The sequence below is a fragment of the Diplodia seriata genome (genome assembly GCF_021436955.1).
Source record: "Diplodia seriata strain FDS-637 chromosome Unknown scaffold_4, whole genome shotgun sequence".
Lineage (NCBI taxonomy): Eukaryota > Fungi > Ascomycota > Dothideomycetes > Botryosphaeriales > Botryosphaeriaceae > Diplodia > Diplodia seriata.
Window position 1 is genome coordinate 2,996,722 of NW_027117311.1, and position 14,542 is coordinate 3,011,263.

The window sequence follows — 14,542 nt, forward strand, 5'->3', positions numbered from 1 at the left end:
GGTTGCAACTGAGTATTTGTATCCCCTCCTTGGCATCTATGGCGTCCTCATCCTTTACCTGTGTGCTCTTCTGTTCCACACTTGGACCTGGGAGACAGGCTTAAGATGGGATCCGGCTTCCATCGCGGATCACTTAGTCCTTTTCCGCCACTCGAATTTCCTCAAAGACTTTGAGAACCTTGATGTCGACGATGCTGAAGACAAACGCAAACTATTCTCCAATTCTGCCTACCGGCTTGGTTACTGGCTTGTCAAAAAGAATGGATCGGAACATTATTGGCACGGTTTTGCCCGAGACAGTAAGTTGTTTTTTACGAATGAACCTGTATAGTTTGAATCCTGACTATCACGAGCCGAGACCCCGGAGACCCCTCCAACAAGAACAGTCGAGTGTCCGTCAGCAGGTATGACCACTAAGTCTTAACAAAACTCATTATACGATTAGATCTACGCATCGCTGATTGCACGGAAGCAGATGCATGCTATAGTACCACGCATCGGAATTTTATCCCATTCTGGATGGGTATATGGATCACTTTATGGGTCATTCTGAGCGGCTGCTTTGCCACTCTGTTCATCATGGGATTTCAGCACTATGACTACGGCTTCAGCCTACCATGCAACTTCCTACTTGCCGTCTTCATTCTACAATTTCTCCCAACATTTCTGGCTGGCTACTTCACGATGTTTTGGGAGGAGGCGGACTTGTACTACCGGCAAACCCAGGCATACGTAGGCATGAGGGAGCAAAAGCAGCCACAGCCCGCCTACGAGAACCTCCTCCTGGAATATCCATGTCTCCCAGCACTCATCATACCATACATCGCACTCCAGAAGAAGCACTACAAGGTTGCCCTAATCTCGCTCATGGCTCTGGTGCAAAGGCTTCTTCCCATCATCGCGGCCGGCTCGGTCACGCTGGGTCATTCAGACGACCAGTACGATGCCACTGTGGTCTGGGTCAACCCGATTTCGTGTGGCAGCACGCTGGCATTCATCTTACTGGAGTTTCCCTTGATTTTCCTCGCCAGACCTGGCCCGGAGCGGCGGCTGCCGCATGAGTGTGTGACGATTGGAGACATGCTTTCCTGGTGCTGGGACAGCGAACTTGTGCGAAACCAAGCTTTCGACATAACCATTCCAAAGGAACGTGTCCTGTCCGGAGATAAGCTGGATGACCGGCAGCTGATGAATGCCGGCCTCCTATGGTCTCGGGGCAAATACGCCTTTGGGGAGATTAATAAAGACAACGACCGCGCCGACAGTAACGAAACTGCTGGACGGATACGCTTTGGCTTTGATTCAACGGATAGGATCACTATACCTACGCCGAAGAAACGTCGCTGGTTTAAATGGGAAGAAGAATGAGAAAACAGCAACGTAGGCGACCGGACAGAGCTAGTTCGTGCTTCCTCTGTACGCTAAGGCCCCCGACCCAGCTCCAGCCCTCTCTCGCTCTCTCACCCCCTTATTCGCTATCATTCTTGTCAGCCTGTAGGAGGAACATGACTTACGTCTCCCTTTCCTTTTTCCTAACTCAAAAAGAAAGGCAAACGCCACAATAAATAGCCTGTATCACAAAGCTTTCGGTTCTTCTATTCAATTCAGCGCTAATGCAAAGAACAACCATTTCCTCCCGTCTCGCTATTCCAACTTAGCCCACAGACCACATCTTCACTCACACACTCACCTCCTCCCCTACAAATCCTTCGTGCTCTCCTCGCTCTCCCGAATCCACCTCTCCAACGACTCCTTATCCCTCACCCTGAACCCGACCTTAAACCTCTTCGGCTCCATGGTCAAGCTCGTCGGCAGCGCATTCGCGTCCATGGCGTCCATCACCGGGCGATCCTCCTCCTTCTTCGGCGCCCTGAACTCAAACGCGGTGATCAAGCGCACAAACGCCGTGTACAGCTCGCGGTTCGCCAGGTGGCTGCCGGCGCACATGCGGCTGCCGGCGCCGTAGCCGTAGTGCGGGGTGCCGGCGACCTCGGGGCCGCCGTCGGCGGCGGTCTTGAGGTAGCGCTCGGGGTCGAACTCGTAGGGGTTGCCGAAGTGGCCCTCGTCGTAGTCGGCGGCGTAGGCGTTCATGTAGAAGGTGGTGCCGGCGGGCACGGTGGCGCCGTTGTAGGTGATCGGCTTGGTGCTGACGCGCGGCAGGCAGATGGGGATGACGGTCCAGTACCGCAGCACCTCCTTGACGAGCGCCGTCACGTAGGGCACCTTCTCCTCGACCAGGCAGCGCGACCACGCGTCGCCGTCCGGATAGACGCGCTGGATCTCGGCGTAGGCGCGTTGCTGGATGGCATGGCCGGCGGGCGAGGTGAGCGAGGCGATGCCCATGATGAGGTTGCCGGGCACCGTGTCGAGGCCGGCGGACACCATGGTGAGGCAGATGGACTTGATCTCGGCTTCGTTCAGCTTGGCGTCCGGGTCCTTGAGGATGTTCCCGGTGATGCACGGCTTGTCGGTGCCGTTGCGGATGTTCGTCTTGAGCTCGTCCAGCAGCCGGGTCAGGTAGACGTCGCGGCGCTTGCGGTACTCCTCGGCGCCGCGGTTCGTCTTGCTGGGCCAGATGCGCATCAGCGGGATGTAGTCCTGCCAGTTGTTGGAGGTGCTGCGGAAGTTGGAGATCTCGCGCTCGACGTGCACGATCTCCTGCAGCAGCTCGTCGCTGACGTTGCCGGAGATGCGCATGCCGTAGTTGAGGGTGAGCGACGTGTTGAGCGCGAAGCGCTGGAAGTACGGCGTCGGGTCCACATCCTTCTCGCCGTGAACGCTGTCCTCGAGCATCTCCTTGATCGACACGTACGACTCCAGGTCGATGATGGGCATGTAGCTCTGCACCGCCGGCCGGTTCAGCGCCGTGGCCGCGGCCTTGCGGCGCTGCTTGCAGGATTCATCCCAGGGGGAGGTGCCGATGGTGAATCCTTGGGAGCTCGATACGACGGTGTGGAAGGTGTGGAGAGTAGGGCGCGAGATCAGGGCCGACTGGTTGTTGATCCAGAAGTGCTTCACCGAGTCGAAGGAGTTGGCGAAGACGATTCTCTGTTGCGAAGGTCAGTGGCTGTAAAAGCTCGGAATCCCTTGAGGGCTGCATACCCTGTTGCCCATGCGGACCTGGAAGACGGGCCCGTACTTCTTGGACCATTCCCGAGCTACCTTGGCATGCTGTTCGCCCAGCTCGATCAGACTCCCGAAAATCGGCCAGCCGGGTATCTCGGGGATACCCTTGATTTTTGGGATGTCGGTGCGGTTTAGAAGGCGAATGAGAAAGAACACGGCCGCTACCACGGCGACGGTCGCGACTTGGATGGACATGCTGTGGATTCAGTCGGTGTGGATGCCTCGATTCCGACGGAAGGCGATCAAATGCGGGGACGGCCAGAAATGAGGGGATAGGGAGAAGTTGTCTCACGCCCAACGCTACCAGGTAGAGGAGAGCTGCTGATGAGAGAAGGGGTATGGTTTACTCAGGATCTATTCTGAGCGTGTCAGACGTCCAGCCGTCTATATAGCTTACAAGTCTCGTCCACTCTTGTGCAGGACCGGTCCACCTGCGCAACGACCAAGCGGGCTGCCATTGGCCAATTCGGCTAGGGAACGGCAGACTGTGTGGACTGGCCCAGCGCAACGCCGCGTACAGCCGTGGCAGCCAGCAGGAAACGCGGGACTAGTGCGCGGTGCATGGTTTCGCGCCGCTCATCCAGCAGTGTGGTGCCCTCCCCCTCTTCGGCTTCGTCACCTGCGGCATGGCTCCCTCGGCCAATAGGCGTGCTCCGGATTCCAATTGCTTCAACGGTCAATCTCCACCTCTGCCAACACCCTCGGATCTTCCATGTCCCGACGCGGTTGGTGAAGATTCGTACGAACCTCGGGGAAGCTTGGACATCAGCTTGTCAGTTGGCCATGCCAGGTCGAGGGCCTCAAGGGAGCGGATATCGAAGGGAAAGGGATGTCGCAGCTGGTGCGTGTCGGGGCTTTTTGATTGACGGGTGTGCCAGGCCGATCGGCAGTGGGGTTGCCTGTGGCACATGCGGAGCAATTCCGTCGCGGAACCGGCAGTGACGTGGATTGTGGCCATAGCTCCCGCAAGCTCCAGGCGGAATTCCTGCCGTTGCACTGCACTTGCTTGGACTCTGGCAAAATGCTTAATTGTTTGCCTTGGTAAGGCCGCTATGACGCCATGGGGTGATGCATTCATATAGCACTACTTAGTATAGATTTCACAACAGCCAGCTGGCTCGTGTAGTGCCCACACATCGTTCGTTGACCCATGTGATTAAGAAGAGATGATTCATTCATGAAATACTTTTTTGCTAAATGGATTCGTGATTCACTTCCTTCAGAAAGGGAACTTGACAGCAGGCTCGATCCTGCCGACGCACTCTCCAAATCCGACCAGCGCATCCTCATCGCCTCCGCATACGCCGGTGATGGTGATCTCGTCTCCATCCTCCAAAAACTTCCTCTCTTCACCACCAGCAAGCTTGATTGCAGTCTTGGCATTTTCATTCTGTTCCAACAAGCTGCCTCTCTCGTTCACCTCCTTGCCGCTAATCGTGCCAGAGCCGAGCAAATCTCCCACATTGAACGGGCATCCGGTGATGGAATGGTGCGCCAGCATCTGCGGGAAAGAGAACAGCAGATTCCTTGCCGTGGTCTTGCTGATGGTATTGGTGTTTCCTGAGCTCGCTGTTCCCATACGTTAGCTGTATACTTTCCACCTCGGGTTGTGGCATAGCCTTACTCTTCAGATCTACCTGCAGCTTGATGTCATATACGTTCTCCGCCTTCTTCTCCTTCAGATACGGCAACACTTCCGTGTCACTCTCCAACCCCTTCGTCAGGAACGGCTCAAGCGCATCCGCCAACACGACCCACGCGCTGATCGTCGTTCCAAAGTTCTTGGAGTTGAACGGGCCGAGGGGTACATACTCCCACGCCTGGATGTCTCTCGCCGACCAATCGTTCATGAGCACCACTCCGAACAAGCTCTGCTCCGCCTCGTCGATGGGAATGGGCTCGCCGAGCTTTGTCTTCCGGCACACAAAGGCGCCTAGCTCGAGCTCAATGTCGAGGCGGCGGCAGGGCGAGAAGACGGGCGTCTTGACCTCGGCGGTCGGGTTCGTGAGGATCTGACCACTAGGTCGCACGATAGGCGTGCCCGACACGACGACTGAAGAGGCGCGGCCGTGGTAGCCGACGGGCAGGTGCTTGTAGTTGGGCTGCAGGGCATTGCTGGCGCCGCGGAAGAGCACGCCGACATTGAAAGCGTGGTTGAGGCCTGCGTAGAAGTCGGTGTAGTCGCCGATTTGGAAGGGCAGGTGCGTCTTCACTTCCTTGAGCGGCACCAGCGCCGCCTGCTGCAGTGACTTGTTGTCCTTGAGGACTGAGCCATGGGGCGTGTCGTCCAGGAAGATGTCTTGGATGTATTTGCGCACAACGCTATGAATGGGGCGGCCTAGCGCGGCGAAGGAGTTCAACGTGGGCTCGGAAAAGACGTGTTGGTGCGGCTGGATGGTGGAGAGGGCGGAGAAGCCGTTGTGTGAGGCAAACGCGTCCAGATCCAGGGCATGGTCACCAATTGCAACAGCCACGCGGGGAGCAGCTTTGGCGGAGGTGGAAATGATGCCAAAGGGGATGTTGGCGAGGGAGAAGTGCGATCCCTTGGGAATGTTGAACCAGGAGCGCAACGCCGGCATGGTGAGCAATGAGGGAGAAATGGGAATGCAACGGGGAGGTGCTGGACAGGCTGGGGGTATCTTGGCTTTACTGGGAGAAGGAGGGGTGGTTGATCACCGATGGTAATTAAGGCAGGCACCTGGAGTTTGCTGCGACACCCGAAGCAAGCCGCGCTGCACAGCGAGCATACCCGCGGGGAATGGAGGGGCAGGATGTTGACGGACCAATTCCGCATTGCCACGGCTCAAGCAGCGGGTATCCTCGCTCGCACGCTAACGCCCGTGCAGAGTGCAGCGTGTTAGTCGTGGCCGCCCGGTCCCGCCTGGTCTGTGCCCCTGTTGGGAAGGCGCGCCAACCAGAGCGCTGCCCTTGCTCTGGCAGCCCCCACCCGCACCGCTTTCATCAGGCCCAGGCGCCAACAGAAAGCGCTCCGCAAGCAGCAGCGGCCATGACTTTTGGTTCCCCGCTCTCCACGGGGCCGTGGCGATCGCTGCGAGCCTTCAAGTTCCGCCCGGCACCTTGCCCCTGCGACACCCGCTTGAGCCAACAGCCAAGTACAGCATGCCGTCCGCCAGCAGCGCCGGCCGAGGTGCCGAACGCCTGTCTTCGTCTGCCTCTCCAGTCTCCTACGACGACCCGAACAAGCCCTCGGCCTCGGAGCTGCAGCAGAAGCGCATCTGGACCCGCCTGCTTAAAAGAATCCGCCCGTCCAAGGAGGAGAAGAAGCAGCTGCCCCCGAGTCTCATTCCGCTCACCGAACGCAATCTAACCGAGTTCTTCAACCCCGACTACCAAGAGGAGCACGATGCCTTCCACGAAGTTCGCGGCCCCCGAAAAATATCAATACCAGAATGGCTTCAGCTCCTACCATGAGTGCGCTCTACCTCCCCCGACCGCCCATTTGCCTCCCCGCTGACCCCGCCACGTAGGACTGAGGCCGTAGAGGGCGCGCTGCCCGTCGCCGCCAACTCACCCCAGAAGCCGCCGTACGGCCTGTACGCGGAAAAGCTGTCAGGCACCGCCTTCACCGCGCCTCGCCACGAGAACCAGCAGTCGTGGCTGTACCGCGTCTTGCCCGCCTCGGCCCACAGCAACTTCGAGCCGCGTGAACACTCAACCTTCAACACCAACCCAGAGAATAAGTCCTTCGAGAAGATCCACCAGATTCCCAACCAGCTGCGATGGGATCCCTTTGACTTGGATGAGACCGTTGACTGGGTGCACTCCCTGCACTTGGTCGCCGGCGCCGGCACCCCTGTCATGAAGTCTGGCATCGGCATCTACATCTACGCCGCCGGCAAGGACATGGACCCGCATCATGCCTTCTACTCAGCCGATGGCGATTTCCTCATCGTGCCGCAGCACGGCTCTCTCGACATTCAGACCGAGTTGGGCAAGATCCTGGTGCGGCCCAATGAGATCTGCGTGATCCCCCGTGGTGTGCGCTACCGCGTGACCCTGCCAGATGGCCCCGTGCGCGGCTACATCCTCGAACTGTACCAAGGTCACTTCCAGCTGCCCGAGCTAGGCCCTATTGGCAGCAACTGCCTGGCCAATGCGCGCGACTTCCAGGCCCCTGTGGCCTATTTCGACGAAGACACAGATTCCGAGTGGACGCTGCTGTCCAAGTTTGCCGGCCATCTTTTCGCTGCCAAACAGAACCACACCCCATTTGACGTTGTGGCATGGCACGGTCTATACTACCCCTACAAATACGACCTAGGCCGCTACAACACTATTGGCAGTGTCTCATTCGACCACCCCGACCCCTCCATCTACACCGTTCTTACTGCCCCGTCCGACCACGCGGGCACCGCCATTGCCGACTTTGTCATCTTCCCACCGCGATGGCTGGTGGGTGAAGAGTAAGCTCGTTACCACTTCCCCCAACTACTCGAGCACGCTAACAGCTTCCAATAGCACCTTCCGTCCGCCGTGGTACCATCGCAACACCATGTCCGAGTTCATGGGCCTCATTCACGGCCAGTACGATGCTAAGACAGGAGGTGGTTTCCAACCTGCCGGCGCATCGCTGCACAACGTCATGTCAGCCCATGGCCCTGACGCAAACACGCACGAGAAGGCGTCAAACGCCGAGCTGAAACCGGCCAAGGTTGGCGAGGGCAGCATGGCCTTCATGTTTGAAAGTTGTCTGATGGTCGGGGTGACGGACTGGGGCCTCAAGAAGTGCCAGAAGGTGCAAGAGGACTACAACGCCGAAAGCTGGGAGCCACTGAAGCCGCATTTCAAGCGGCCGACTCCTGCAGACATCAAAAATGGCGCCGGTGGCCAGAGTGCCGAGAAGCAGTTGCCACACTACAGTTAGGGGAGAAGTAATGACTCGATGCTAATAGCCCGTGTTTTGGAGCGTGATGGTTTCTTTGGATGGAGGGGGCGTTGGTATTTTCTGCAGATGATCACGATGATTACGCCCCTCTTTTGTAGGCTCTGTCGTTAGCGTCCATCTCCTGTCGATCTGCTGCTTCGCTCTGTTGTACCGATGAAAGTGGAATTAACCAAGCCGGATAGGAACTCAACAAAGGAAGATCGTGATCGGGCATCAGCAAGTGCGAGTGAAGCATCGGAACTTGGAAGCGCCCTGAAAGAGTCGGGAACTCAGCGACTCAGCCCGATTTGGCGTTTCAATTGGCCTGTGCGGCGGCTCGGACCGCCTCCCCCACAGCCCATTACTCGATTCAGCCACCAGTGCTCACAACTTCTCCACGAATGCAGGACATCAATGCCGTTGTCGAGCACATGGACAGCCTTGTTGATGGCAGTGCTCCATGGGGGAGATGGACAGCTCAGGAAGCGCCCAAGGGTTTCCCCAAAAATAGGCAGCAAAGACGAAAGTGTTCGAGACCTAATCGATCCCTGCTCAGATCTTCTCCCTTATTGGCCAGTGATGCTCCAAACCCACCTCCCCACTCGAAGCGGTGTACATGAACAGCGTGTAGGGCTACCCCTTAAACAGATCTTTCTTTCAGTGCTGAGGAGGGACGGATTATCAGGAACAACATATCAAGCTTCCCCAAGCTTGCCGGCCCACATACTGTACAACACACACAACCATGCCCGCCGGTAAGACCAGGAAGAGGATTCGCAACAGGCTCTTTGCGCCGTGCCGGTCGCGGCACGATGCAGCCCTCAGCGGCAGCGCCGGCCTCACTCCGCCTGCGCGGAGCGTCACAACCCGCACCACTTCGGATCGCGCCGTCTCCCCTATTCCGCCTTCTTCGCACGGCGGCGGCGGCGGCGCGGCCGCCACGAGGTCGCGGGCGTCGATCTACAACGATGCCGCGCTGACGCCTTCGTACCGCTCGCACCCGCAGCTGGCATCCGTCAACGTGCCCGAGAACGGGCTGGCGAGGGGCGCGCTGACGGTGCGCAACCCGGGCGCCGCCTCGCTCGCGTCGGGCGCGTCGTCGGCCTACTCGATGCAGAGCTGCTGCTCGCCGCAGCTGTCGACCATCTCCGAGTCGAACAAAGGGCAGACGACGAAGGCTTCGTGCAGCAGCGCCACCTCCCGCTCCTCTTCTCACCACCACCATCAATCATCAGATGCTCCTTCTCAGCTGCAAGAGTCGAAAGATCCCGCGCGGCCAGAAGAATTACCGGAAGGGAGTACCGCAGAACAGACGGAGACTGCCACCGACGTTCCTGATGCCCACACTCGGGAGCCAACCGCAGCCGACAACACCACCCTCACACCAGGCTGGCATCGACGCAATGACTCGCACTCATCACTGCTGAAGTCACGTGCGGAATTCTGCCGGCAGCCAGTCGATTCGCCCTTCACGGGCACCTTCCCGGACGACATAGCGGAGACGGCGTACGCGCTGATTGCCGCCTCCGAGTCGGTCCAGGAGCTGAGGGACGCGCTGGAATGGGCAGACGGCGGCTCCTCCCATTGCGGCGATAAGCATCACGACGATGATGATGCCACGGCGCCGTCATCGGATCGGCATGTGGACGGCGGAAGCCCCAAGGATCACGCCCCGGCGCCGCCGATCAGCGTTGATGATTCGGTGTCAGTGTATTCGCAGTCATCGGAAGAGGAACAGGACCAGCCGGCGCACGATTCCATCTCCTTAACGGTTGACGAACTGTTCGCGTCCACAGCCGGCGGCGTTGAGAGAAAACAAGAGAACGCTCAAGCTGTTGTACCTTCGACCACCCAGAGCCCGACGCCGACGTTCTTCGCTGAGTTGACGTTCAGGCCGGCGCCGCTCAGGCCGCAGAAACGGTCTGTGACGCCGCCCGTCGAGGATGTAAGCGGGAACGACGCAGCAGCTCCAGAAGTTGCGATGGCGGATGATGTGGAAGATGCTGCTTCGGAAGTGCTGGCTGACGAGGATTTTGACCATGACGACGATGCCGACATCCAAGAGACCTCAGAAGCACAAGAGGAGGAGACTCCGCTCGAGGAACGGCCAGTGTCACAGCTGACCGACGATCATCGTATTCCAAGCCCAGTAGATCCGACCTCATCCGGCCCAGAAGAGACTGATGTGGATCATGTATCCGCTAAGGAGCAGGATCCGGATGTCGATGTTACGGAATCAGACCAGGATGTCGATGTTACAGAATCAGACCAGGATGTCGATGCTACGGAATCAAAGCAGCCGGAGACTGCGGCGGTACCTGAGCATCGTCCAAAGACATCTGAGAGCGACTCGGTTTCTCTTCCGGACCCTGACTTCATCATCGCCTTTCCTGCACCTGAGCCTCATGCTGAGTCCCGTGCTGAGTCCCGTGCTCAGTCTCACGAGGAGTCTCACGCTGAATCTCACGCTGGATCTCACACTGAATCTCACGCTGAATCTCCGGTTGTCGAGGAACAAGTGCCTGCTTCCAACACCCAGTCTGCACCGTCACCGACATATGAGTTTGTTGATGAGCGGCCGCGAACGCCAGATCATGCGACCGGCAACCCCGCATCTCAAGATGTGGAACTGATCTCGCAGCCCCTGGACGATGTAAGATCTCTTGGTGACCACCAAACAAGCTCTCCGGATGACGGAAGAAGTCCTCCTCTCAACGGTAGGGACGCTCCGACCGAAGGAAGCTCTCCGCAAGTTGATACGAACACTCCATCTGACACGCACGTTCCAGATGAAAGCAGCAAACCCGGCCCGTCAGAAGACGAGGAAATCAACAACAACGACGACGACGGAGAGTTCTGCTACTACCCGGACTTCGACGGCAGCAGCCGGAGGAGCGGCAGCAGGAACTCGGAGTACTCGTCCTCCCTTAACGGACCGACGCTCGTCGAAGAACACAGCGACAACAAAGAAATCATCATCCTTCCTTCAGCGGATGCCGCCCTGGCAGAAGCGCGCTCTGATGTTGCGGAAGCGGCAACGGATGATGTTGAAGAGCAAGCTGGCCAGCCTCGTTCTCCAGCGGCTTCTCCTCAGCATCCAGCCGCCCAAGCAGACGGCCTACTCCCTCCAGCCCATGACCAGCTGGAGGAATGTGCACCTCCAACAATAGCGGTCCAGGCCGTGACGCCGCCCCCTGCCCTCCCGAAAACCCCGCCGCCACCGCAACAACCCGTCTACCTCGACGACGATATTGAGGTCGATGTCGGCACTCCTGATGCCGCCACTACCAGTACCGCTCCTCCGTTCCCTGCCTTCTTCGCCTCCGATACTTACCGCACCTGGTCGTCCGACGGCGGCCTCCTGCGCATTACTGGTGCCCCCGGCGCGGGGAAGTCGACGCTGATGGCCAACCTTGTGGAGCACTTCGAGGAGACGATGATGATGACTCCTGCCGCGGCACCTACAGAAGACGTTTTCAGCAGCAGCGGGGACCGCCCAAAGAGCAGCAATGGCACCATCGTCTCGTACACCTTCCACGCCGCTGAGCCCGTCATGGTGGACCCGAACCAGCACGCCCGCGGAAAGCCCGTCTCGGGACTGCTCCACGCGCTCGCCCACCAACTGGCTCAGCAGGAGCAGCAGCAATACGACAAGCATTACTACCTAGCTCACAACGGCAACGATGCTCCTTCCGAGCTCGCGGCGCTCTACGCGGCCGACGGCGAGGAGCAGCAGAGACACGCGCTGAGCAGGTGGGACCTGTCGGAGATGGAGCTGCAAGACGTGCTGCTCAAGCACGCGCGGACAAGGTATTGCGGTGGTACGGGGAAGTCGCGAGGCCGGCGGCTGTGGGTGTTTGTGGACGCGGTGGATGAGGTTGGGGATGAGGAGGCGGTCGGGGACCTGCTGGATTTCTTCGCGAAGCTGGCGGCGGTGCCGGCAGTAGGAGTATGCGTGTCAGCAAGAGAAGAGGTGGGGAAGGCCGTGTTCAAGCGCGGCGACGAGAACGGGCTGCAGGTGCGGGTAGAAGACTTCAACGCGGATGATATCGCCGAGTATGTGCGCGGTGAGCTGGGCTTCGCACTGGAGCACTTCAGCGGAATAGAGTTGGAGCAAGTCAGCCAGGTTGTCGAGAAGAGGGCGAGAAACGTCTTTCTCTGGGCTATCCTGGCCGTCGACATGGTCCAAAGAGACTTCAGGGGCCGCACACGCAGAGAGGTCCGGGAGGCGATAGAGCGACTCCCCTTCAACCTCGACGACATCTACCGCGAGCGGGTCCTGAACGTGCCGGCCGACGAGCGCGAGCCATGCCTCCGTCTGCTCCAATGGGTCTGCTTCGCCACGAGGCCGCTGACGCTGCGCGAGCTCCGTGTCGCGCTCGTCCTGCGGCCCGAGACCAAGAGCCTGGCAGACGTCTACGCCGCACCCGACTACATCGCCAGCGATGCCGACATCGCAGACGTCCTCCACCACCTCAGCCGTGGCCTCCTCCACGTGCCCGCCTTCGACGTCCACTCGGCACCCATCGCCGCCCCCGTCCACGCATCTGCAAAGGACTTCCTCGTCACCCGCAATGGGCTGGACATCCTTGCCCCTGAGACGTCAACATCCCCAACACGCACCACGACCGATCTCCTCCTCTCCCGCCGCCTGCTCCACTTCCTCTCCTTCCCCGAGTACCACGACACTTCCAAGGACCCCGCGACGCTTCCCCTGGCCTCGTACGCAACCTACTCGTGGCACCTCCACGCCGAGTCGGCCGAGCACCACGGCGCCAACCAGTCGGACCTGCTCGACCTGCTGCACACGGCACCAACCTTCCCGCGCTGGTGGTGGTGCCACGCCACCATTCTGTCGTCGCCCTCCTTCTCCCACCCCCACCAACCCCCGCTCGACGTCATGGACGACCGCCTGGCCGAGCTGCTCTACATCCAGCACCGCCGCGCCGACCTCACCATCTTCGACCTCGCCGCCGCCTGCGGCCTCTGCAGCACCATCGGCGCCGCCCTCACCGCCATCGCCGAGACCTTCTCGCCCACCACCTCCTCCTCGACCGACCACGACACCATCGGCGGCGCCGGCGGCGCCGAGCGCACCCTCCTCCACTGGGCCGCCTTCTCCGGCAACGAGGCCATGGTCGCCTTCTTCCTGGCCCGCCCGGACGCGCGCCCCGCCGCCGTCGACCGCAGGGGCCAGACGGCCCTGCACATCGCCGTCATCCAGGGCCACGCCCGCATCGTGCGCACCCTCGTCGCCGCGCTGCCGCCCGGCGTCGTCGACGCCCGCGACGAGGACGGCCGGGCCGCGCTGCACTACGCCACGCTGCTGCAGGACAAGGCCGTCATCGAGGCGCTGCTGGAGCCGCCGCCGCCCTCCTCGACCGGGGGCGCGGCCGACGTCAACGTCAGGGACGCATCCGGCGCGACGCCTCTGTTCGCACCGTGCAAGGCGGGCGACGCCGACGTCGTCGCGCGCTTCCTGGAGCTCGGCGGCGCCGCCGTCAACGTCAACGCGCGGACGACGGACGCGGACGACAACGACGTGGTGGCGGCAGTCAACAACACCTCCTCCCCGCTGCCGGCCAGGAGCAGCAACAAGAAGCAGACCGTCCTCCACGCCGCCGTCTCCCGCCGCCGCCGCGCCGTCGTCCGCCTCCTCACGCGCACGCGGCCCGACCTGGACGTCAACGCGCGCGACGGCGCCGGCGACGCGGCCCTCGCCATAGCCGTCCGCGCCGAGGACGTCGCCACCGTCGCCATCCTGCTCGAGCGGCGCGATCTCGACGTCAACATCCGGCGTCAGGGCGGCGGCCCGTCGACGGCCATCAACAGCTACTTGTACGACGGCCCCCTCATCGCTGCGGCTGTCTCGACCGGCAACGAGGCCCTCGTGCGCGCGCTGCTCGCCCGGCCCGACCTCGACGTCAACGCCCGCGGCGAGCACTGGCGCTCGCCGCTGCACATGGCCGTGGGGCTCGGCAACGCCGCCGTCGCGCGCCTGCTGCTGCAAGCCCGCCCGGACCTCGACGTCAACGCGCGCGACGTCGACGGCTGCACCGCCCTCATGGACGCCGTCGCCAGCGGCCGCGAAGACATCGTCCGCGCGCTGCTGGCCCGCCCCGACGCCGACGCCCTTTCCGGCCGGGCCTTGCTGATGGCCGTGGCCGAGGAGAGGGGCGGCGAGGGCGTGAGGCGCGTCTTGGCCGAGAGATACCACGGGTTATAAGGGGGCAAATGGGATTTTGGGATATAGAGGGATTGGGTTCTGGAAGGGGGGAACGGACGGACGGACGGATGGATGGGCGACGGTTTGGGTGGAGGGGTTTTTTTTTTCTTTCCTAAAGGGGTTTTGTGTGCATATCTACGGCTATTTTTTCTGAGATTTGTATGTTTGCTGTCACAGTAACAATATAACAATAAGCGTTTTAAAGACGGGTGCCTGGCGGCTTGGTTGTGATGTCGTTCTGCAGCGGCGTTAGCGTTGTGTGGGGAAGTGAAGTACGTGGTGAGGAAGTTCGACCCTCCGGGTCA

General features: G+C 60.4%; 5 protein-coding genes across 5 annotated transcripts; 3 read left to right on the plus strand and 2 right to left on the minus strand.

The window, feature by feature from the left end:
* Positions 1-317: 317 nt before the first annotated feature.
* On the plus strand, positions 318-1,368 carry SLS55_004791 (uncharacterized protein; the record flags this gene model as incomplete). Its single annotated transcript, XM_066776243.1, has 2 exons — positions 318-325; positions 489-1,368. The coding sequence occupies 2 exons, from the start codon at positions 318-320 to the stop codon at positions 1,366-1,368; spliced, it is 888 nt and encodes a 295-aa protein (XP_066634124.1).
* Positions 1,369-1,698: 330 nt separating this feature from the next.
* On the minus strand, positions 1,699-3,321 carry SLS55_004792 (uncharacterized protein; the record flags this gene model as incomplete). Its single annotated transcript, XM_066776244.1, has 2 exons — positions 1,699-3,048; positions 3,103-3,321. 2 exons carry the CDS (start codon positions 3,319-3,321, stop codon positions 1,699-1,701), a joined length of 1,569 nt encoding a protein of 522 aa, XP_066634125.1.
* Positions 3,322-4,345: 1,024 nt separating this feature from the next.
* SLS55_004793 (uncharacterized protein) lies at positions 4,346-5,705 on the minus strand (the record flags this gene model as incomplete). The annotated part of the gene is made up of 2 exons (XM_066776245.1): positions 4,346-4,695; positions 4,721-5,705. The coding sequence occupies 2 exons, from the start codon at positions 5,703-5,705 to the stop codon at positions 4,346-4,348; spliced, it is 1,335 nt and encodes a 444-aa protein (XP_066634126.1).
* Positions 5,706-6,490: 785 nt separating this feature from the next.
* Positions 6,491-8,011, plus strand: SLS55_004794 (uncharacterized protein; the record flags this gene model as incomplete). The annotated part of the gene is made up of 3 exons (XM_066776246.1): positions 6,491-6,558; positions 6,615-7,550; positions 7,606-8,011. The coding sequence occupies 3 exons, from the start codon at positions 6,491-6,493 to the stop codon at positions 8,009-8,011; spliced, it is 1,410 nt and encodes a 469-aa protein (XP_066634127.1).
* Positions 8,012-8,756: 745 nt separating this feature from the next.
* Positions 8,757-14,237, plus strand: SLS55_004795 (uncharacterized protein; the record flags this gene model as incomplete). Its single annotated transcript, XM_066776247.1, has 1 exon — positions 8,757-14,237. The coding sequence occupies one exon, from the start codon at positions 8,757-8,759 to the stop codon at positions 14,235-14,237; it is 5,481 nt and encodes a 1,826-aa protein (XP_066634128.1).
* Positions 14,238-14,542: the final 305 nt, after the last annotated feature.